Raw genomic sequence first — 22,763 nt, forward strand, 5'->3', positions numbered from 1 at the left:
GCGCAGACACGATGGGCCGAAGGGCCTCTTTCTGTGCTGTATAACTCTATGACTCTGAGTGGAGCATAAACGCCGGCATGGACTGGTTGGGCCGAATGGCCTGTTTCTGTGCCGTTTATCCGATGTAATCCTATGCAGTGTTGGGCAATGCCCTGCTGAGCACTCCCTGCAGGCTTTGTCCAGTTGTGTTGCACGCTCTAGTGGAGCAGCACTGACAGGCTCCCCTGCTCCTTTCTCAGGTCCGGCTTCAGCTCCCAGCTAGATGAGCTGTTGTGCCCTCCGACAAGCAGCGAGGCTCGGAACGATGAGAAGGCGCTCCTCGACCAGCTCGTGTCCTTCCTCAGCGCCAAAGATGAGGTGGAGCTGGTGGAAATCGACAGGGCTCTGGGAATCGACAAGCTCATCCAGGCAAGTCAACGGCAAATAGCAGGAAATAGTGAGCAGGCATGGCCTCTCTTCAGCACACCAGCTCCATCTACAGGATGGTGTGTTGATGGTCTTCTGCAGACATAAGAACATAAGAAATAGGAGCAGGATTCGGCCCTTCGAGCCTGCTCCACCATTCAATGAGATCATGGCTGATCTTCTGCCTCAACTCCATTCACCGGCCCTATCGCCATATCCCTTGATGCCCTTACTAGTCAGAAATCTATCGACTTCTGTTTTGAATATACCCAATGACTGAGCCTCCACAGCCCTCTGGGGTAGAGAATTCCAAAGATTCACCACCCTCTGTGTGAAGAAATTTCTTCTCATCTCAGTCCTGAATGGCCTAACCTTTATCCTGAGGCTGTGGCCCCTGGTTCGAGACTCCCCAGCCAAGGGAAACATTCTCTCAGCATCCAGCCTATCAAGCCCTGTAATAATTTTGTATGCTTCAATGAGATCCCCTCTCATTCTTCTGAATTCAAGAGAATACAGGCCTAGTTTACTCAATCTCTTCTCATACGACAGTCCCGCCATCCCAGGAATCGATCTCGTGAACCTTCGTTGCACTCCCTCTATGGCAAGTATATCCTTCCTTAGGTAAGACTAAAATGTACACACTACTCCAGGTGTGGTCTCACCAATCCCTTGATCCCTTTAGCCTTAAGAAATATATCTAACTCCTTCTTGAATATATTTAATGAATTGGCCTCAACTGCCCTGTGCGGTAGAGAATTCCACAGGTTCACCACTCTCTGGGTGAAGAAATTCTTCCTCATCTCAGTCCTAAATGGCTTACCCCTTATCCTTAGACTGTGACCCCTGGTTCTGGACTCCCCGACCATCGGGAACATCCTTCCTGCATCCAGTTCCTCATTCTTGTCACACCCTTGGTTTTCTCGTATTTCTGGGAGGTTTTTTGTGTCTTGCTTCATGAAGACAGAAACAAAGTATTTATTTAATTTCTCTGCTATTTCCACATTCCCCATTATAAATTCTCCCGTCTCTGACTGTAAAGGACCCACATTTACCTTCGTCAGTCTTTTCCTTTTCACATACCTATAGAAGCTTTTAAAATCTGTTTTTATATTTTTCGCTAGTTTGTGCTCATATTCCATTTTCCCTTTATCAATTCTTGGTCCCCCTTCGCTGATTTCTAAAAAGATCCCAATCCTCAGGCTGACCGCTTTTTCTGCCAACGTTATAAGCTTCCTCCTTTGACTTAAGACTAGCTTTAATTTCTTTTGTTAGCCATAGTTGGATCACTTTTTCTTTTGGGTTTTTATGCCCTAGACAATAGTGTGAACCACAACAGCCTCACATCCCCACAATTCCAGGCACCTGGTCTGCAGCACTTCACATGGCAGGGGTGAGAAGTGCCAACTGTTACTGGGATGTAGTGCGAGACACTTCCGAACTTCTGCTAAACATCTATTACGGGGCATTACTGTGTCTAACCCCCTGTTCCTGCCCTGGGAGTGTTTGATGGGCCATGTAGAGGGAGCTTTACTCTGTATCTAACCCGTGCAATACCTGCCCTGGGAGTGTTTGAAGGGACAGTGTAGAGGGAGCTTTACTCTGTATCTAACCCGTGCTGTACCTGCCCTGGGAGTGTTTGATGGGACAGTGTAGAGGGAGCTTTACTCTGTATCTAACCCGTGCTGTACCTGCCCTGGGAGTGTTTGATGGGACAGTGTAGGGGGAGCTTTACTCTGTATCTAACCCGTGCTGTACCTGCCCTGGGAGTGTTTGATGGGGACAGTGTAGAGGGAGCTTTACTCTGTATCTAACCCGTGCTGTACCTGCCCTGGGAGTGTTTGATGGGACAGTGTAGAGGGAGCTTTACTCTGTATCTAACCCATGCTGTACCTGCCCTGGGAGTGTTTGATGGGACAGTGTAGAGGGAGCTTTACTCTGTATCTAACCCGTGCTGTACCTGCCCTGGGAGTGTTTGATGGGACAGTGTAGAGGGAGCTTTACTCTGTATCTAACCGTGCTGTACCTGCCCTGGGAGTGTTTGATGGGTCAGTGTAGAGGGAGCTTTACTCTGTATCTAACCCGTGCTGTACCTGCCCTGGGAGTGTTTGATGGGACAGTGTAGAGGGAGCTTTACTCTGTATCTAACCGTGCTGTACCTGCCCTGGGAGTGTTTGATGGGACAGTGTCGAAGGAGCTTTACTCTGTATCTAACCCGTGCTGTACCTGCCCTGGGAGTGTTTGATGGGACAGTGTAGAGGGAGCTTTACTCTGTATCTAACCCATGCTGTACCTGCCCTGGGAGTGTTTGATGGGACAGTGTAGAGGGAGCTTTACTCTCTATCTAACCCGTGCTGTACCTGCCCTGGGAGTGTTTGATGGGGCAGTGTAGAGGGAGCTTTACTCTGTATTTAACCGTGCTGTACCTGCCCTGGGAGTGTTTGATGGGACAGTGTAGAGGGAGCTTTACTCTGTATCTAACCCGTGCTGTACCTGCCCTGGGAGTGTTTGATGGGGCAGTGTAGAGGGAGATTTACTCTGTATCTAACCCGTGCTGTACCTGCCCTGGGAGTGTTTGATGGGACAGTGCAGAGGGGGCTTTACTCTGTATCTAACCCGTGCTGTACCTGCCCTGGGAGTGTTTGATGGGACAGTGTAGATGGAGCTTTACTCTGTATCTAACCCGTGGTGTACCTGCCCTGGGAGTGTTTGATGGGACAGTGTAGATGGAGCTTTACTCTGTATCTAACCCGTGCTGTACCTGCCCTGGGAGTATTTGATGGGACAGTGTAGATGGAGCTTTACACTGTATCTAACCCGTGCTGTACCTGTCCTGGGAGTGTTTGATGGGACAGTGTAGAGGGAGCTTTACTCTGTATCTAACCCGTGCTGTACCTGCCCTGGGAGTGTTTGATGGGACAGTGTAGAGGGAGCTTTACTCTGTATCTAACCCGTGCTGTACCTGCCCTGGGAGTGTTTGATGGGACAGTGCTCCGTTCTCCAGCAGGAAGATGGGAGTCTCTGTCAGTCTCTGTCTTTTATTGTGTTTCACTCCCTCTCTTTTGCTCCATCTGATGCAGAGTGGAGAACTGGAGCGGCTTCAGAATCGCGCCCACCCTCAGCCGTACCTGTTGGCGGAGCCGAAGTCTGCGATGTACCAGCAGGGTTACCCGCCTGCCTCTCCAACCTCCAGTGTGCCCAGCCTGTACCTAGCCCCAGTCCGGCGGCAGCAGCAGCTCACGTTTAGCCCCTTGCCTGGCCAACTAGCGTCCCGAGGGGCTTACCCCACCAGCATGGGGCTACATCCGCGGCAGGGCACGGTCCGATCGCCCACTGTTACCAACCAGCTCCGACTACAGCTACAGCAGAGGCTACAGGGACAGCAGGTCAGTGTAACCGCGCCCCCCCCTGAATAAATCTTTCCCCCCCCCGTATAAATCTCCCCTCCCCCCCGTGTAAATCTCCGCTCCCCCCCATATAAACCTCCCCTCCCCCCGTATAAACCTCACCTCCCCTCCCCCCCCGTATAAACCTCCCCTCCCCTCTCCCCCCGTATAAACCTCCCCTCCCCCCCCGTATAAACCTCCCCTCCCCCCATATAAACCTCCCCTCCCCCCCGTATAAACCTCCCCTCCCCCCCCGTATAAACCTCCCCTCCCCCCCGTATAAACCTCCCCTCCCCCCGTATAAAACTCCCCTCCCCCCCTGTATAAACCTCACCTCCCCCCCCCCCCCGTATAAACCTCCCCTCCCCCCCCCCGTATAAACCTCCCCTCCCCCCCCCCGTATAAACCTCCCCTCCCCCCCCGTATAAACCTCCCTCCCCCCCCCGTATAAACCTCCCCTCCCCCCCCCGTATAAACCTCCCCTCCCCCCCCGTATAAACCTCCCCTCCCCCCCCGTATAAACCTCCCCTCCCCCCCCGTATAACCTCACCTCCCCTACCCCCCCCGTATAAACCTCCCCTCGCCCCCCGTATAAACCTCACCTCCCCTCCCCCCCCCCCCGTATAAACCTCCCTGCCCCCCCGTATAAACCTCCCCTGCCCCCCCGTATAAACCTCCCCTCCCCCCCGTATAAACCTCCCCTCCCCCCCGTATAAACCTCCCCTCACCCCCCGTATAAACCTCCCCTCCCCCCCGTATAAACCTCCCCTCCCCCCGTATAAACCTCTCCTCACCCCCCTTATAAACCTCCCCTCCCCCTCCCCCTGTATAAACCTCCCCTCCCCCCCCCCGTATAAACCTCCCCTCCCCCCCCCGTATAAACCTCTCCTCACCCCCCTTATAAACCTCCCCTCCCCCTCCCCCTGTATAAACCTCCCCTCCCCCCCCGTATAAACCTCCCCTCCCCCCCCCCGTATAAACCTCCCCTCACCCCCCGTATAAACCTCTCCTCCCCCCCCCCCGTATAAACCTCCCCTCCCCCCCCCGTATAAACAACCCCAACCCCACCTCACCCCCCAGTATTAACCCAGTATTGACACTCACCCCCCAGTATTGACACTCACCCCCCAGTATTGACACTCACCCCCCAGTATTGACACTCAATACAATACAATACAAATCGCTTTATTGGCATGATAAGGTACATCTTATGTTGCCAAAGCATCAAAATACATTTATGGTTGAACACATAAACGCGGTTCCATTCATACAGTGTATAAACAGGTATATCCCTGAGTTTATAAATATACATTCGCCTTGTTTATATATACTCTTGTCTTAGTTTACTGGTTGTCCCCCTGTTCATGGCAAGCTGTAACATAGTGTGCTGCCAGTGTTACACAGCTTCTCTCCTCCCCCAGTAGGAATGGGAGTTTTTGGTTGTCAGTCAGATTTCTGAATTCAGGGCATATTTGTGAGAATTTTTGGTAGAAATTCTCTCTGATGCCCTGATATTTTCCACAGGCTGTGAGGAAGTGCATCTCTGTCTCAACTACTCCCTGACTGCAGTGAGAGCATATCCTGTCTTCTCTTGGCAGCCTGGTCTGCCTGTGTCTGCCTTTTTCGATCGCTAGGCTATGTTCGCTAAGTCTGTACCTTGTCAAGGTTCTTCTCAGTTTGTTATCCTTTACCATGGTCAGGTAATCAGCTATGTTGTATTGTCTGTTTAGGGCCAAGTAGCAATTGAGTTTGCTTTGGGTTTTTGTTGTTTCTGCCCAATATGACAGATATTTTTCCTTTTGCTTAGCGACGATTGTGTTGGGTCGAATTCTTTGTGTTACCCTGTCACTGTCCTGGGACTGGTTATTGTTAGTATTGTTATTAGTTACTTTATTGAGTCCCAGGACTAGTTGACTGAGGGTATTCTTCTTTATGGTCAGCTCTTGGCATTTCAGGGCGTCGTAGTGATAGCATTGGGGGTTGCTCATTTGTAGGTGATTCCAAAATTTGGTGGCTCTTTTTTGGATAGTGATTATTAATGGGTATTGGCCTAGTTCCGCCCTTCATGCGTTGTTTACTGTTTTCCTTTGAGTCCGGAGGATACCTTTACAGAATTCCGCATGTAGGATCTCAATTGGGTGTTTGTCCCATTTTGCAAAATCTTGTTGTGTTAGTGGTCCCCAGACCTCACTGCCATAGAGTGCAATTGGTTCAATTACTGATTTGAAAATTTTGAGCCAAATGCTAATTGGGATTTCTATTTGGATTGATTTTTTGATGGCATAGAAAGCCCTTCTTGCTTTCTCTTTCAGTTCATTCACAGCCAGTTTGAAGTTTCCCGTAGAACTGATTTTTAAGCCCAAGTATGTGTAGTGAGTGGTTTGTTCAATTTTGGTTGTTCCTACTGTGAAATTTATTGTGGGTCCATGTTGTTTGGATCTTTGCTGGAACACAAGGACTTTGGTTTTTTGGGGATTTATTGTCAGGGCCCAGGTCAGGCAGAACGACTCCAGCAGATCCAGGTTCTGCTGTAGACCCTCCTTAGTTGGTGACAGCAGAACCAGGTCACCTGCATAGAGGAGGAATTTAACCTTGGATTCATATTGGGTGAGGCCGGGTGCTGTAGATTGTTCAAGTAGTTTTGCCAATTCATTTATGTAAATATTAAAGAGTGTTGGTGAGATGGGCGAGCCGTGCGTCACCCCCCGCCCCTGTGGGAAGTATTTTGTTTGTTTGTCTCCAATTTTAACTGCACATTTGTTGTTTGTACTCGCCCCCCAGTATTGACACTCGCCCCCCAGTATTGACACTCGCCCCCCAGTATTGACACTCGCCCCCCAGTATTGACACTCGCCCCCCAGTATTGACACTCGCCCCCCAGTATTGACACTCGCCCCCCAGTATTGACACTCGCCCCCCAGTATTGACACTCGCCCCCCCAGGATTGACACTCGCCCCCCCAGGATTGACACTCGCCCCCCGGTATCGACACTCGCCCCCCCAGTATCGACACTCGCGCCCCCCCAGTATCGACACTCGCGCCCCCCCAGTATCGACACTCGCGCCCCCCCAGTATCGACACTCGCGCCCCCCCAGTATCGACACTCGCGCCCCCCCAGTATCGACACTCGCGCCCCCCCAGTATCGACACTCGCGCCCCCCCAGTATCGACACTCGCGCCCCCCCAGTATCGACACTCGCGCCCCCCCAGTATCGACACTCGCGCCCCCCCAGTATCGACACTCGCGCCCCCCCAGTATCGACACTCGCGCCCCCCCAGTATCGACACTCGCCCCCCCCCCCAGTATCGACACTCGCGCCCCCCCAGTATCGACACTCGCCCCCCCCCAGTATCGACACTCGCCCCCCCCCCAGTATCGACACTCGCCCCCCCCCAGTATCGACACTCGCCCCCCCCCAGTATCGACACTCGCCCCCCCCCCCCAGTATCGACACTCGCCCCCCCCCCCAGTATCGACACTCGCCCCCCCCAGTATCGACACTCGCCCCCCCCCCAGTATCGACACTCGCCCCCCCCAGTATCGACACTCGCCCCCCCCAGTATCGACACTCGCCCCCCCCCAGTATCGACACTCACCCCCCCCCCCCCCCCCAGTATACAGTGTGGGTAGTGTAAAAAGGAAGAGAACAGCAAAAGTAAGCATTGTCCCTTAGAGGCTTGAGACCAGAGAATTATAATGGGGAATAAGGAAATTGCAGAGACTTCAAACAAATATTTTGTACCTGTCTGCACATTAGCAGACACAAAAAGCATACCAAAAATAGTTTGGAACCAAGGGGCTAATAAGAGTGAGGAACTTAACGTAATTATTATCAGTAGAGAAAAAGTACTTGAGAAACGAATGGGACTAAAAGCCGACAGATCCCCTGGACCCTGATGGCCTACAGGTAGTTGCAGAGATAGTGGATGCATTGGTTGTGATCTTCCAAAATTCCTTAGCTTCTTAAAAAAAAATGTTTTATTAGTTTATGGGATGTGGGCGTCGCTGGCAAGGCCAGCATTTATTGCCCATCGCTCATTGCCCTTGCGAAGGTGGTGGTGAGCCGCCGCCTTGAACCGCTGCAGTCCGTGTGGTGAAGGTACTCCCACAGTGCTGTTAGGGAGGGAGTTCCCGGAGTTTGACCCAATGACGATGAAGGATCGGCGATATATTTCCAAGTCAGGATGGTGTGTGACTTGGAGGGGAACTTGGAGGTGTTGATGTTCCCATGCGTCTGCTGCCCTTGTCCTTCTAGGTGGAAGAGGTCGCGGGTTTGGGAGGTGCTGTCGAAGATGCCTTGGCGAGTTGCTGCCGTGCACCTTGTAGATGGTACACACTGCAGCCACGGTGCGCCGGTGGTGGAGGGAGTGAATGTTTAAGGTGGTGGATGGGGTGCTGATCAAGTGGGCTGCTTTGTCCTGGATGGTGTCGAGCTTCTTGAGTGTTGTTGGAGCTGCACTCATCCAGGCAAGTGGAGAGTATTCCATCACACTCCTTACTTGTGCCTTGTAGATGGTGGAAAGGCTTTGGGGAGTCAGGAGGTGAGACACTTGCTGCAGAATCCCCAGCCTCTGGCCTGCTCTTGTTGCCACAGTGTTTATGTGGCTGGTCCAGTTAAGTTTCTGGTCAATGGTGCCCCCCTCCAGGATTCTAGATTGGTCCCTGTGAATTGGAAGGTAGCAAATGTAGCCCTGCTATTCAAGAAAGGAGGGAGAGAGAAAACCGGGAACGACAGGCAAGTTAGCCTGACATCAGTCGTCGGGGAAAATGCTGGAATCCATTGTTAACCTAGATGAAGGGACCGAATGCAATGTATCCAAGTTTACTGACGATACAAAGCTAGGTGGGAAACTAAGCTGTGAGGAGGAGTCAAAGAGCCTGCAAAGGGATATAGACAGGTTAAATGTGTGGGCAGTAAGGTGGCAGATGGAGTAGAATGTGGGGAAATGTGAGGTGATTCACTTTGGTAGGAAGAATAGAAAAACAGAATATTTTTTAAATGGTGAGAAACTACTAAATGTTGGTGTTCAGAGAGATTTGGGTGTCCTCGTACAGGAAACAGAGTTAGCATGCAGGTACAGCAAGCAATAAGGAAGGCAAATGGCATGTTGGCTTAAATTGCAAGGGGGTTGGAGTATAAGAGTAAGGAAATCTTGCTACAATTGTACAGGGCTTTGGTGAGCCCACACCTGGAGTACAGGTAGACTATCCTTTATCCGAACTTCCGAAAACCTCTAAAAACCGAAAGTTTTTTCGTTCAGTGTAAGTCGTGCGCACGACATGACCAGAGTGGCGCACGACTTACGCTGAGCAGGGCAGAGGGTCACAGAGTTCCCTCCTGGGTAGGAGATTGCAGGCCGAGCTGGGCAGTGTGAAGGAGGTACCGGGAGAGTGAACCCGACAATACAGCGGTCCGTCCGATATTCTTTTCTCCCCCCGACCCGAACCGAACCGCGGCCCGTCCGATATTCTTTTCTCCCCCTCCCCCGACCTGACCGATATTCTTTTCTCCCGAACCGCGGCCCGTCCGATATTCTTTTCTCCCGACCCGAACCGCGGCCCGTCCGCTATTCTTTTCTCCCCAACCCGACCCCCGACCTGATTTGCGGGCCAGCTTAGTAGGAGTCAGCCGATATCCGGCTTTCCAGAGAAGCAGGAAGGGGAATGAGACACGGAACAGTCGCAAGAGGTAGCCTGAACTTTTACAATTTATATTAAATACAAATTTCCCAGTCTTATAATAATACCTTCTGAAATCCGAAAAATTCCGAAAACCGAAACTCAGCTGGTCCCAAGGCTTTCGGATAAGGGATAGCGTACCTGTACTGCGCACAGCTTTGGTTTCCTAATTTGAGGAAGGAAATAGTTGCCTTGGAGGCGGTGCAACGAAGGTTCACCAGATTGATTCCTGGGATGAGAGGGCTGTCCTATGAGGAGAGATTGTGTAGAATGGGCCGATACTCTCTGGAGTTTAGAAGAATGAGAGGTGATCTCATTGAAACATACAAGATTCTGAGGGGGATTGACAGGGTAGATGCGGAGAGGTTGTTTCCCCCTGGCTGGAGAGTCTAGAACCAGGGGACACAGTCTCAGGATAAGGGGTCGGCCATTGAAGACTGAGATGAGGAGGAATTTCTTCACTCGGAGGGTTGTGAATCTTTGGAATTCTCTGCCCCAAAGGGCTGTAGATGCTGAATCATTGAGTATATAAATCGAATGGCCGACTCCTGTTCCTATTTCTTATGTTCTTATGAGCAGTGTGAGCATTGTGGGCAGAGTGCGGTTTGAGGCTGCTACAGTTATTACACAGGCCACTCTGCTGTCTCTCTGCAGATGCACCAGAATCGACAGGCTGCGATGGGTCAGTTAGGAGGAGCAGGTTCGATGGTGATCGGACTGTGCGCTGGAATGCAGCAAATCCCTGCCCAGGTACGTAACCAGCACAGAGATCACCTGGGGTTTCCCCCAGGTCCGTAACCACACTCTGAGATCCCATGGGGTTCCAGGTATGTACCAGTATGGTCTGGCACCCTCGGAGATCCCATGGATTACCCCATATAGGTGCCTGACGCTTACAAATACCACGGGGTTTCCCCCCTGGTACATAGTGCAACACTGATAATGGAAGGCCGAATAATACGCTGGGGTTGGAAGAGGTTTGCGAGCTGTGTTGGCTCACACTCAGAACGGTCAGTCTCTGTAATGTTTCTCTCTTCTGTCCCCAGGGCCCCCTCAATGCTCAGATGGTTGCCCAGCGACAACGTGAATACATCAGCCAGCAGCACAGACAGCGGCAGATGATGCAGCAACGCCCCATACTGATGAGACAGCCCATCCCAGCCACCACTGGACCCCGCCTCGCTCGCCCCCCTCCTCCACAGATCCCCTACCCACCCAACTACAGCACCGCCCCTGGGATCCCGCCTTCATCCACCAGCCCCTTCTCACCACTGGTGCCCAGCACCGACTCGCAGCCAAGCCCACGCAGCTCTCTGCATGGATCGACAGGGGCCTTGAACACAGGGATGCTGGGGAACACGGGGCCACAGCCCCGAGATAGTCTGATCCCCCAGATCCAGCAGAATATCTTCCAGTATCCGACCTCAGGTAAGAAACAGGCGGCCTATAGCCCGAGGGGCTGCGTGGATGGTGCCGTGGGCTGGTTGGTGATAGCTCTGAATTAACAGACTGACATAAGCAGGTCCCATAGACCCAGACCTGGTCTTCGAGTCTGTGCCCCACACTATCCCCGGCTCATAGTAATACATCATCTGCACTGAGGGGACAACAGAGGGCGCCAGTGACCCCTGGGTTAGAGAGAGGGGAAACCAGCCAGGGTTCCTGCTCCTGATCACTGTCCAGTGACCCCTGGGTTAGAGAGAGGGGAAATCAGCCAGGGTTCCTGCTCCTGATCACTGCCCAGTGACCCCTGGGATAGAGAGTGAGGAAATCAGCCAGGGTTCCTGCTCCTGATCACTGTCCAGTGACCCCTGGGTTAGAGGTAGGGGGAAATCAGCCAGGGTTCCTGCTCCTGATCACTGTCCAGTGACCCCTGGGTTAGAGAGAGGGGAAATCAGCCAGGGTTCCTGCTCCTGATCACTGCCCAGTGACCCCTGGGTTAGAGAGAGGAGGAATCAGCCAGGGTTCCTGCTCTTGATCACTGTCCAGTGACCCTGGGTTAGAGAGAGGGGAAATCAGCCAGGGTTCCTGCTCCTGATCACTATCCAGTGACCCCTGGGTTAGAGAGAGGAGGAATAGCCAGAGTTCCTGCTCCTGATCACTGTCCAGTGACCCCTGGGTTAGAGAGAGGGGAAATCAGCCAGGGTTCCTGCTCCTGATCACTGTCCAGTGACCCCTGGGTTAGAGAGAGAGGAAATCAGCCAGGGTTCCTGCTCCTGATCACTGTCCAGTGACCCCTGGGTTAGAGAGAGGGGAAATCAGCCAGGGTTCCTGCTCCTGATCACTGCCCAGTGACCCCTGGGTTAGAGGGAGGGGAAATCAGCCAGAGTTCCTGCTCCTGATCACTGTCCAGTGAGCCCTGGCTTAGAGAGAGGGGAAATCAGCCAGGGTTCCTGCTCCTGATCACTGCCCAGTGACCCCTGGGTTAGAGAGGGGGGAAATCAGCCTGGGTTCCTGCTCCTGATCACTGTCCAGTGAGCCCTGGGTTAGAGAGAGGGGAAATCAGCCAGGGTTCCTGCTCCTGATCACTGCCCAGTGACCCCTGGGTTAGAGAGGGGGGAAATCAGCCTGGGTTCCTGCTCCTGATCACTGTCCAGTGACCCCTGGGTTAGAGAGGGGGGAAATCAGCCTGGGTTCCTGCTCCTGATCACTGTCCAGTGACCCCTGGGTTAGAGAGGGGGGAAATCAGCCAGGGTTCCTGCTCCTGATCACTGTCCAGTGACCCCTGGGTTAGAGAGAGAGGGGAAATCAGCCAGGGTTCCTGCTCCTGATCACTGTCCAGTGACCCCTGGGTTAGAGAGGGGGGAAATCAGCCTGGGTTCCTGCTCCTGATCACTGCCCAGTGACCCCTGGGTTAGAGAGGGGGAATCAGCCAGGGTTCCTGCTCCTGATCACTGTCCAGTGCCCCTGGGTTAGAGAGAGGGGGAATCAGCCAGGGTTCCTGCTCCTGATCACTGTCCAGTGACCCCTGGGTTAGAGAGGGGAAATCAGCCAGGGTTCCTGCTCCTGATCACTGTCCAGTGACCCCTGGGTTAGAGAGAGAGGGGGAATCAGCCAGGGTTCCTGCTCTGGTGATTACTCAGAGATGTGTTGCTTTTACTGTGCCGATTTCTAACCTGTGCTGATTATTCCCCAGCTTTGCCCCAACAGGGAGACCCGTCCATGGCTTCGAGACTCAGTCCCAGCAGCCCAACATTGTCTCCACTCGTCCAGCCAGCCCAGAGTCCCATGATGCAACAGGCTCCAGCAACACCGGCATTCGAGCCACCGGAAGGGAAGGTGTGGCAACGAGACCCCCTGGGGACCAGCAGGTACCAGCTGCCCCTCTCCTCTGCCCCGTACCTGTCCGTTTCTCTGCCTCTCTGTGTGTGTGACCCAGACTCTCTTCTTTTCCAGTGTGTACACACGGGCTGGACAGCAGCAGCCAGGCAGTCTGGGGATGTACAACAACATGAGTATCACCGTGTCCATGGACAGTGGGCCTGGCTCCGTCAGTAACCTCAACCAGGTATCGGGACAGATGCACATGCAGCTGCCTTCAATCAGTTCAATGTGCCCGGAGCAGGTAGGCAGTTCAGTGAGGTATCCCGAGTGTGGGCCCCTGGGTCTTGGACAGTCCTGTGTAGGTGTGGAGCAACTGTCCTCTGCTGATCCCCCATGTCCAGGTGTTTACTGATGTTCTCCCTCCCCCGACAGGTACAACAGGTGCAGGTGTTTGCTGACGTCCAGTGTACAGTGAATGTGGTCGGTGGGGACAATTACTTGAACCAGCCGGGCCCTTTGGAGTCGCAGAAAGGCCAGGCCAGCGGGCAGACACCACAGGCCCAGCAAAAGAGCCTTCTTCAGCAACTGCTGACAGAGTGAGTGATGGTGTTGAGGAGGAATGAGCAAACTGCACATCTCGTTGATTCAGACAGTAAACAGGTTCTGCAGTAGTGACAGGCGACTATTGAAAACTGGTCCACATTTCCTCTCTGCCTCTTGTTGGGGTACAGACGGTCTCAGACCTGTACAGGAGCCCTCGCCAGTAGCTCGGCATCTCTCAGCTGGAGGAGAAGGTAAAGAACGTGGCTGAGTAGCAACAGGCCAGCAGGGTGAAGGCGAGAGAGCACCTGCAGCACGAGGCAGGTGTGAGGTGGAAGGATTGGAGCAGACTGTGCGCGGGACAGATCCGCAACACAACACTTGCAGAAACAAAATCTGCTTCAGCATATAGCCAACCATCCGCCATTGTCCCCGGCTGCAGTTTACTAGAGGCACCCCACACCCTCCCTCTGCTGTAATATAGTCCTGGCTTTGTGTAATTCAGGGGTAAGAAAGAGAAAACTAGGAAACAATGGAAGCAATAATTAGCGGGTGGGGATGTGAAGTATTTGTAGATAAGAGCTGTTGATCTTGCAGAGACTGAGAACACTCTGAGCTGTGTTAAACACGGCATTGTATTTAAGATTCTATGGTCCAAAGTAGATTATTTTTGTCTGTAAATATTTCTGGGATGTCGCACTCTTGTTCTGAATGTTTCTCCATTGTGGAAACTCTTGGTTCCGTTGCCCCATTGATGGTCCTTGGACAGTCAGCAAACTGACCCTCCTCCTGCCCACGGAGAGACATAGTCGCAAGTGCAGTGTGATGGGGGTCTGTGGGCTCTCTGAAGGGGGTGAGCACTCCCATTGGTGGAGTGGTGCTTCAGGTGAGCAGGACTGCCCTCGGTGGGGTGGGGTAGTGCTCAGGGAGTGTGTATGCGAGGGGGAGGGTGGAATAGTGCGCTTTGAGGGAATGATGCCCGAGGAGTGGGCTGTGCCCTTTAGTGGAGCAGTGCCCCAGGGAGAGGGGAAACGGGGTCGGTGGGGGGGGCGGGGTGCCCACGTCTTGTCGCCGCGTGACTCTTGGTGAATCAATAAACCTTCTGAGGCGGGAGAGAGACTTGGGGTGGAGGTCAGCAAGCGCCATGAGCCCCATCAACTGGGCCACCTTCTCTGTCCAGGACACCCCCCACCCACCCCACCCCACCCCACCCCAAGTCTGTCCGGTGATGAACTCCACCACCTCCGAGTTCCCCTCCAAGTCACACACCTTCCTGGCTTAGAAATTTATCGCCGTTCCTTCATCATCACTGGGTCAAAACAGCACTGTGGGAGTACCTTCACCACACGGACTGCAGCGGTTCAAGAAGACGGCTCCCCACCACCTTCTCAAAGGCAACTAGGGATGGGCAATAAATGTTGGCCTTGCCAGCGATGCCCACATCCCACGAATGAATTTAAAAAGTCCGATCGGACAGCACGATAATCACAGTAACCCAGTCTGATTGGCTGTGCTGAGCGATGATCATCGCAGTAACCCAATCTGATTGGCTGTGCTGAGCGATGATCATTGCAGTAACCCAGTCTGATTGGCTGTGCTGAGCGATGATCATCGCAGTAACCCAGTCTGATTGGCTGTGCTGAGCGATGATCATTGCAGTAACCCAATCTGATTGGCTGTGCTGAGTGACGATCATTGCAGTAACCCAGTCTGATTGGCTGTGCTGAGCGACGATCATTGCAGTAACCCAATCTGATTGGCTGTGCTGAGTGACGATCATCGCAGTAACCTAGTCTGATTGGCAGTGCTGGGCGACGGTCATCGCAGTAACTCAGTCTGATTGGCTGTGCTGAGCGATGATCATCGCAGTAACCCAGTCTGATTGGCTGTGCTGAGCGATGATCATCGCAGTAACCCAGTCTGATTGGCTGTGCTGAGCGACGATCATTGCAGTAACCCAATCTGATTGGCTGTGCTGAGTGACGATCATCGCAGTAACCCAGTCTGATTGGCAGTGCTGGGCGACGGTCATCGCTGTAACTCAGTCTGATTGGCTGTGCTGAGCGATGATCATCGCAGTAACCCAGTCTGATTGGCTGTGCTGAGCGATGATCATTGCAGTAACCCAATCTGATTGGCTGTGCTGAGTGACGATCATTGCAGTAACCCAGTCTGATTGGCTGTGCTGAGCGACGATCATTGCAGCAACCCAATCTGATTGGCTGTGCTGAGTGACGATCATCGCAGTAACCCAGTCTGATTGGCTGTGCTGGGCGACGGTCATCGCAGTAACTCAGTCTGATTGGCTGTGCTGGGCGATGGTCATCGCAGTAACCCAGTCTGATTGGCTGTGCTGGGCGATGGTCATCGCAGTAACCCAATCTGATTGGCTGTGCTGGGCAATGGTAATCGCAGTAACCCAATCTGATTGGCTGTGCTGGGCGATGGTCATCGCAGTAACCCAGTCTGATTGGCTGTGCTGGGCGATGGTCATCGCAGTAACCCAGTCTGATTGGTTCTTTCAGTTTCTCCTGCGAGATTCCTGAGGTGGGATTTCTCCCTGGTCTCGGACCTTTTAATTAGTTATAGATGACTTAAGACATTTCGCTCAGTGTACAGAGAATGGAGAACCGGGATTGTTAGCGGGTAAAATGGATTTAATTTTTCTATATAAATGTGCAGGAAATCTGCCTCTGCCCAGGCAATGTCTCCAAATTATGAGAGTTTATTAAGATGTTTTTTGCTGTATTTAAAGTGAATCCTCTGAACAAACACCAGCCAGAGGAGTTTAACTAACATTTGCTTCTCTTGTAATCTTACTGTTTATCGAACATTTAATTACCAAGCTGTGAATAAAAGTCTGAGTCTGGTTGTTCACTGTGTGAGTGTCTTTTGCTGAATAATGTCCATTTATACATTGTCACTAGAGGAAACGGGGAGAGGTTAGCACGATCAAATCCAATCCTTTTAACATCTTAAACACCTGGATTAGATCACCCCTCAACCTTCTGTACTCGAGGGAATACAAGCCCAGTCTGTGCAACCTGCCCTCATCATTTAACCCCTTTACCCCCGGTATCATTCAGGTGAATCTGTGCTTCTCCCCCTCCAAGGCCAGTGTATCCTTCCTGAGGGGCAGGGCCCAGAACTGAGCACCGTGCTCGAAATGGGATCTGACCAGAGCTTTATCTAACGGTAACATCACCACCTCCCCTCTGTATTCCAGCCACTTTGAGATAAAGGCCAACATTCCATTAGCTTAGTTAATGATTTTTTGTTCCTGGCCACCAGCTTTTAGTGATTTCTGCACTTGGACCCCTGAATCTCTGCTCCCCCACAGTTCCCAGCTACTCGCTATTTACAAAATACTCTGATCTTGCTTGGATCCAAAGTGGATGGCCTGACACTTCCCCACATCCCTCTCCCTGGCATCTGTCTGAGGTTGAACCAGACCGTTCGCAACCTTGGTGTCGTATCTGATCCCGACATAAGCTTCCAATCACATATCTGTGCCACCACCAAGACCTGCCAACTTCTACCTCTGTAACATCGCCCAACTCCGCCCTGCATCAGCTCATCTGCTGCTGAAACCCTCATCCCTGCCTTTGTTACCTCTAGACTGACTATTCCAACGCACTCCGGGCCGACCTCCCATCTTCCACACTCCATGCAGAACTCTGCGGCCCCCGTGTCCTAACTCACACCCAGTCCCGTTCACCCATCACCCCCTGTGCTCACTGCCCCGTGTCCTAACTCACACCCAGTCCCGTTCACCCATCACCCCCTGTGCTCACTGCCCCGTGTCCTAACTCACACCCAGTCCCGTTCACCCATCACCCCCTGTGCTCACTGCCCCGTGTCCTAACTCACACCCAGTCCCGTTCACCCATCACCCCCTGTGCTCACTGCCCCGTGTCCTAACTCACACCCAGTCCCGTTCACCCATCGCCCCCTGTGCTCACTGCCCCGTGTCCTAAGTCACACCCAGTCCCGTTCACCCATCACCCCCTGTGCTCACTGCCCCGTGTCCTAACTCACACCCAGTCCCGTTCACCCATCACCCCCTGTGCTCACTGCCCCGTGTCCTAACTCACACCCAGTCCCGTTCACCCATCACCCCGTGCTTACTGCCCCGTGTCCTAACTCACACCCAGTCCCGTTCACCCATCACCCCCTGTGCTCACTGCCCCGTGTCCTAACTCACACCAAGTCCCGTTCACCCATCACCCCCTGTGCTCACTGTCCCGTGTCCTAACTCGCACCCAGTCCCGGTCACCCATCACCCCCTGTGCTCACTGCCCCGTGTCCTAACTCACACCCAGTCCCGTTCACCCATCACCCCCTGTGCTCACTGCCCCGTGTCCTAACACACACCCAGTCCCGTTCACCCATCACCCCCTGTGCTCACTGCCCCGTGTCCTAACACACACCCAGTCCCGTTCACCCATCACCCCCTGTGCTCACTGCCCCGTGTCCTAACTCACACCCAGTCCCGTTCACCCATCACCCCCTGTGCTCACTGCCCCGTGTCCTAACACACACCCAGTCCCGTTCACCCATCACCCCCTGTGCTCACTTCCCCGTGTCCTAACACACACCCAGTCCCGTTCACCCATCACCCCATGTGCTCACTGCCCCGTGTCCTAACTCACACCCAGTCCCGTTCACCCATCACCCCCTGTGCTCACTGCCCCGTGTCCAAACTCACACCCAGTCCCGTTCACCCATCACCCCCTGTGCTCACTGCCCCGTGTCCTAACTCACACACAGTCCCGTTCACCCATCACCCCCTGTGCTCACTGCCCCGTGTCCTAACTCACACCCAGTCCCGTTCACCCATCACCCCCTGTGCTCACTGCCCCGTGTCCTAACTCTCACCCAGTCCCGTTCACCCATCACCCCCTGTGCTCACTGCCCCGTGTCCTAACTCACACCCAGTCCCGTTCACCCATCACCCCCTGTGCTCACTGCCCCGTGTCCTAACTCACACCCAGTCCCGTTCACCCATCACCCCCTGTGCTCACTGCCCCGTGTCCTAACTCACACCCAGTCCCGTTCACCCATCACCCCCTGTGCTCACTGCCCCGTGTCCTAACTCACACCCAGTCCCGTTCACCCATCACCCCCTGTGCTCACTGCCCCGTGTCCTAACTCACACCCAGTCCCGTTCACCCATCACCCCCTGTGCTCACTGCCCCGTGTCCTAACTCACACCCAGTCCCGTTCACCCATCACCCCCTGTGCTCACTGCCCCGTGTCCTAACCTGCACCCAGTCCCGTTCACCCATCACCCCCAGTGCTCACTGCCCCGTGTCCTAACTCACACCCAGTCCCGTTCACCCATCACCCCCTGTGCTCACTGCCCCGTGTCCTAACTCACACCCAGTCCCGTTCACCCATCACCCCCTGTGCTCACTGCCCCGTGTCCTAACTCACACCCAGTCCCGTTCACCCATCACCCCCTGTGCTCACTGCCCCGTGTCCTAACTCACACCCAGTCCCGTTCACCCATCACCCCCTGTGCTCACTGCCCCGTGTCCTAACTCACACCCAGTCCCGTCCACCCATCACCCCGTGCTCACTGCCCCGTGTCCTAACTCACACCCAGTCCCGTTCACCCATCACCCCCTGTGCTCACTGCCCCGTGTCCTAACTCACACCCAGTCCCGTTCACCCATCACCCCCTGTGCTCACTGCCCCGTGTCCTAACTCACACCCAGTCCCGTTCACCCATCACCACCTCTGCTCACTGCCCCGTGTCCTAACTCACACCCAGTCCCGTTCACCCATCACCCTCTGTGCTAACTGCCCCGTGTCCTAACTCACACCCAGTCCCGTTCACCCATCACCCCCTGTGCTCACTGCCCCGTGTCCTAACCCACACCCAGTCCCGTTCACCCATCACCCCCTGTGCTCACTGCCCCGTGTCCTAACTCACACCCAGTCCCGTTCACCCATCGCCCCCCTGTGCTCACTGCCCCGTGTCCTAACTCACACCCAGTCCCGTTCACCCATCACCCCCTGTGCTCACTGCCCCGTGTCCTAACTCACACCCAGTCCCGTTCACCCATCACCCCCTGTGCTCACTGCCCCGTGTCCTAACTCACACCCAGTCCCGTTCACCCATTGCCCCCTGTGCTCACTGCCCCGTGTCCTAAGTCACACCCAGTCCCGTTCACCCATCACCCCCTGTGCTCACTGCCCCGTGTCCTAACTCACACCCAGTCCCGTTCACCCATCAGCCCCTGTGCTCACTGCCCCGTGTCCTAACTCACACCCAGTCCCGTTCACCCATCGCCCCCTGTGCTCACTGCCCCGTGTCCTAACTCACACCCAGTCCCGTTCACCCATCACCCCCTGTGCTCACTGCCCCGTGTCCTAACTCACACCCAGTCCCGTTCACCCCTCACCCCCTGTGCTCACTGCCCCGTGTCCTAACTCACACCCAGTCCCGTTCACCCATCAGCCCCTGTGCTCACTGCCCCGTGTCCTAACTCGCACCCACTCCCGTTCACCCATCACCTCCTGTGCTCACTGCCCCGTGTCCTAACCCACACCCAGTCCCGTTCACCCATCACCTCCTGTGCTCACTGCCCCGTGTCCTAACCCACACCCAGTCCCGTTCACCCATCACCCCCTGTGCTCACTGCCCCGTGTCCTAACCCACACCCAGTCCCGTTCACCCATCACTCCGTGCTCACTGCCCCGTGTCCTAACTCGCACCGAGTCCCGTTCACCCATCACCCTCTGTGCTCACTGCCCCGTGTCCTAACTCACACACAGTCCCGTTCACCCATCACCCCCTGTGCTCACTGCCCCGTGTCCTAACTCACACCCAGTCCCGTTCACCCATCACCCCCTGTGCTCACTGCCCCGTGTCCTAACTCACACCCAGTCCCGTTCACCCATCACCCCCTGTGCTCACTGCCCCGTGTCCTAACTCACACCCGGTCCCGTTCACCCATCACCCCCTGTGCTCACTGCCCCGTGTCCTAACTCACACCCAGTCCCGTTCACCCATCGCCCCCTGTGCTCACTGCCCCGTGTCCTAAGTCACACCCAGTCCCGTTCACCCATCACCCCCTGTGCTCACTGCCCCGTGTCCTAACTCACACCCAGTCCCGTTCACCCATCAGCCCCTGTGCTCACTGCCCCGTGTCCTAACTCACACCCAGTCCCGTTCACCCATCGCCCCCTGTGCTCACTGCCCCGTGTCCTAACTCACACCCAGTCCCGTTCACCCCTCACCCCCTGTGCTCACTGCCCCGTGTCCTAACTCACACCCAGTCCCGTTCACCCATCAGCCCCTGTGCTCACTGCCCCGTGTCCTAACTCGCACCCACTCCCGTTCACCCATCACCTCCTGTGCTCACTGCCCCGTGTCCTAACCCACACCCAGTCCCGTTCACCCATCACTCCCTGTGCTCACTGCCCCGTGTCCTAACTCTCACACAGTCCCGTTCACCCATCACCCCATGTGCTCACTGCCCCGTGTCCTAACTCACACCCAGTCCCGTTCACCCATCACCCCCTGTGCTCACTGCCCCGTGTCCAAACTCACACCCAGTCCCGTTCACCCATCACCCCCTGTGCTCACTGCCCCGTGTCCTAACTCACACACAGTCCCGTTCACCCATCACCCCCTGTGCTCACTGCCCCGTGTCCTAACTCACACCCAGTCCCGTTCACCCATCACCCCCTGTGCTCACTGCCCCGTGTCCTAACTCTCACCCAGTCCCGTTCACCCATCACCCCCTGTGCTCACTGCCCCGTGTCCTAACTCACACCCAGTCCCGTTCACCCATCACCCCCTGTGCTCACTGCCCCGTGTCCTAACTCACACCCAGTCCCGTTCACCCATCACCCCCTGTGCTCACTGCCCCGTGTCCTAACTCACACCAAGTTTTGTTCATCCAGTCCGGCAATGCCTCATCCTTGTTTTTAAATCCCTCCATGGCCTCGCCCCTCCCTGTTTCTGTAACCTCCTACAACCCTCCGAGATCTCGTTCCCTCATCCAATTCTGGCCTCTTGCACATCCCCTATTTTATTCGCTCTGTCATTGGTGGCCGTGCTTTCAGCTGCCGAGGCCCTGAGCTCTGGAATTCTCCAATTCAACTTTCTTTCCTCAAAGACGCTTCTTCAAACCTCCCTCTTTGACCGAGCTTTTGGTCACCTGTCCTAGTATGTCCTTCTGTGGCTCGGTGTCAAATTCTGTTTGATAATCGCTCCTGTGAAGCGCCCTGGGATGTTTCACTGTGTTAAAGGCGCTATATAAGTGGAAGTTGTTGCCAGTTCTACCCATTCAATCTGTCGATGTCCTTTTGTAACTTCCTGCCCCTATCTGTACTATTTACTGCCCCTCCTAACTTGGATACATAGCTCCCTATTCCTTCATCCAAGTCATTTATAAACATGGTGAAAAGCTGAGGCCCCAGTACAGATCCCTGGGGAACACCACTAGTCAATTCCTGCCAATTTGAGTACGAAAAAGCCCCAATTTCTCAAATCTGTCTTCAGATTTATATTTCCTTATACCAAGCAGCATCCGAGTGAATCTGCTGTACCCTCTGTAAAGCCTCGATATGCTCCCTATAGTGTGGAGCTCAAAACTGCACACTGCTCCAACTGTGGTGATATTACCGCCTTATATAGGCTCATCATTATCTCTTGGCTTTTCTATTCCATGATGGGATTTGATCACATGACATAGGAGCAGGAGTTGGCCATTCGAGCCTGCTCTGCCATTCAATATGATCATGGCTGATCCTCTATCTCAATACCATATTCCCGCGCTCTCCCATACCCCTTGATGCCTTTTGTGTCTAGAAATCTCTCCTTAAATATATTCAGTGACTTGGCCTCCACAGCCTTCTGTGGTAGAGAATTCCACAGGTTCACCACCCTCTGAGTGAAGAAATGTCTCCTCATCTCAGTCCTAAATGTCCTATCCTGAGACTGTGACCCCTCGTTCTAGACCCCCCAGCCAAGGGAAACATCCTCCCTGCATCCAGTCTGTCTAGCCCTGTCAGAATTTTATACGTTTCAATGAGACCCCCTCTCATTCTTCCAAACTCCAGTGAATACAGGCCTAGTCGACCCAATCTCTCCTCATATGACAGTCCTGCCATCCCAGGAACCAGTCTGGTGAACCTTCGCTGCACTCCCTCTATGGCAAGTATATCCTTTCTTAGGTAAGGAGGCCAAAACTGCACACAGTACTCCAGGTGTGGTCTCACCAAGGCCCTGTATAACTGTAGTAAGACATCCTTGCTCCTGTACTCAAATCCTCTTGCAATGAAGGCTGACATTGGTTGGTGAGTATTTCTCTTTTTTAAACTTTAACTCTGTAGTTTATAGTTACTAGGGTCTTTTCTGGTGTAGCAGGGACTGTTGGTAGACTATACAAGCGCCTTAGAGATATTTTTAATTGGTGATAGTAAATTAATTTAAATTAAGTAAAGGGAAGGTCATGCCAGGTGAGCCCAGCCC

General features: G+C 53.9%; 1 protein-coding gene across 1 annotated transcript in view; it reads left to right on the forward strand.

The window, feature by feature from the left end:
• The window catches only part of ncoa1 (nuclear receptor coactivator 1), a 100,378-nt gene extending 84,233 nt beyond the window's left edge, over positions 1–16,145 (forward strand). The window contains 7 exon segments of the mRNA XM_085978703.1: positions 240–408; positions 3,483–3,788; positions 10,124–10,219; positions 10,516–10,897; positions 12,606–12,780; positions 12,866–13,034; positions 13,166–16,145. Coding sequence (XP_085834829.1) covers positions 240–408; positions 3,483–3,788; positions 10,124–10,219; positions 10,516–10,897; positions 12,606–12,780; positions 12,866–13,034; positions 13,166–13,333 — 1,465 coding nt within the window. The 3' untranslated portion in view covers positions 13,334–16,145.
• Positions 16,146–22,763: the final 6,618 nt, after the last annotated feature.

This window comes from Somniosus microcephalus, chromosome 3, assembly GCF_052327205.1.
Source record: "Somniosus microcephalus isolate GS21.2 chromosome 3, FLI_Smic_1.0, whole genome shotgun sequence".
NCBI lineage: Eukaryota > Metazoa > Chordata > Chondrichthyes > Squaliformes > Somniosidae > Somniosus > Somniosus microcephalus.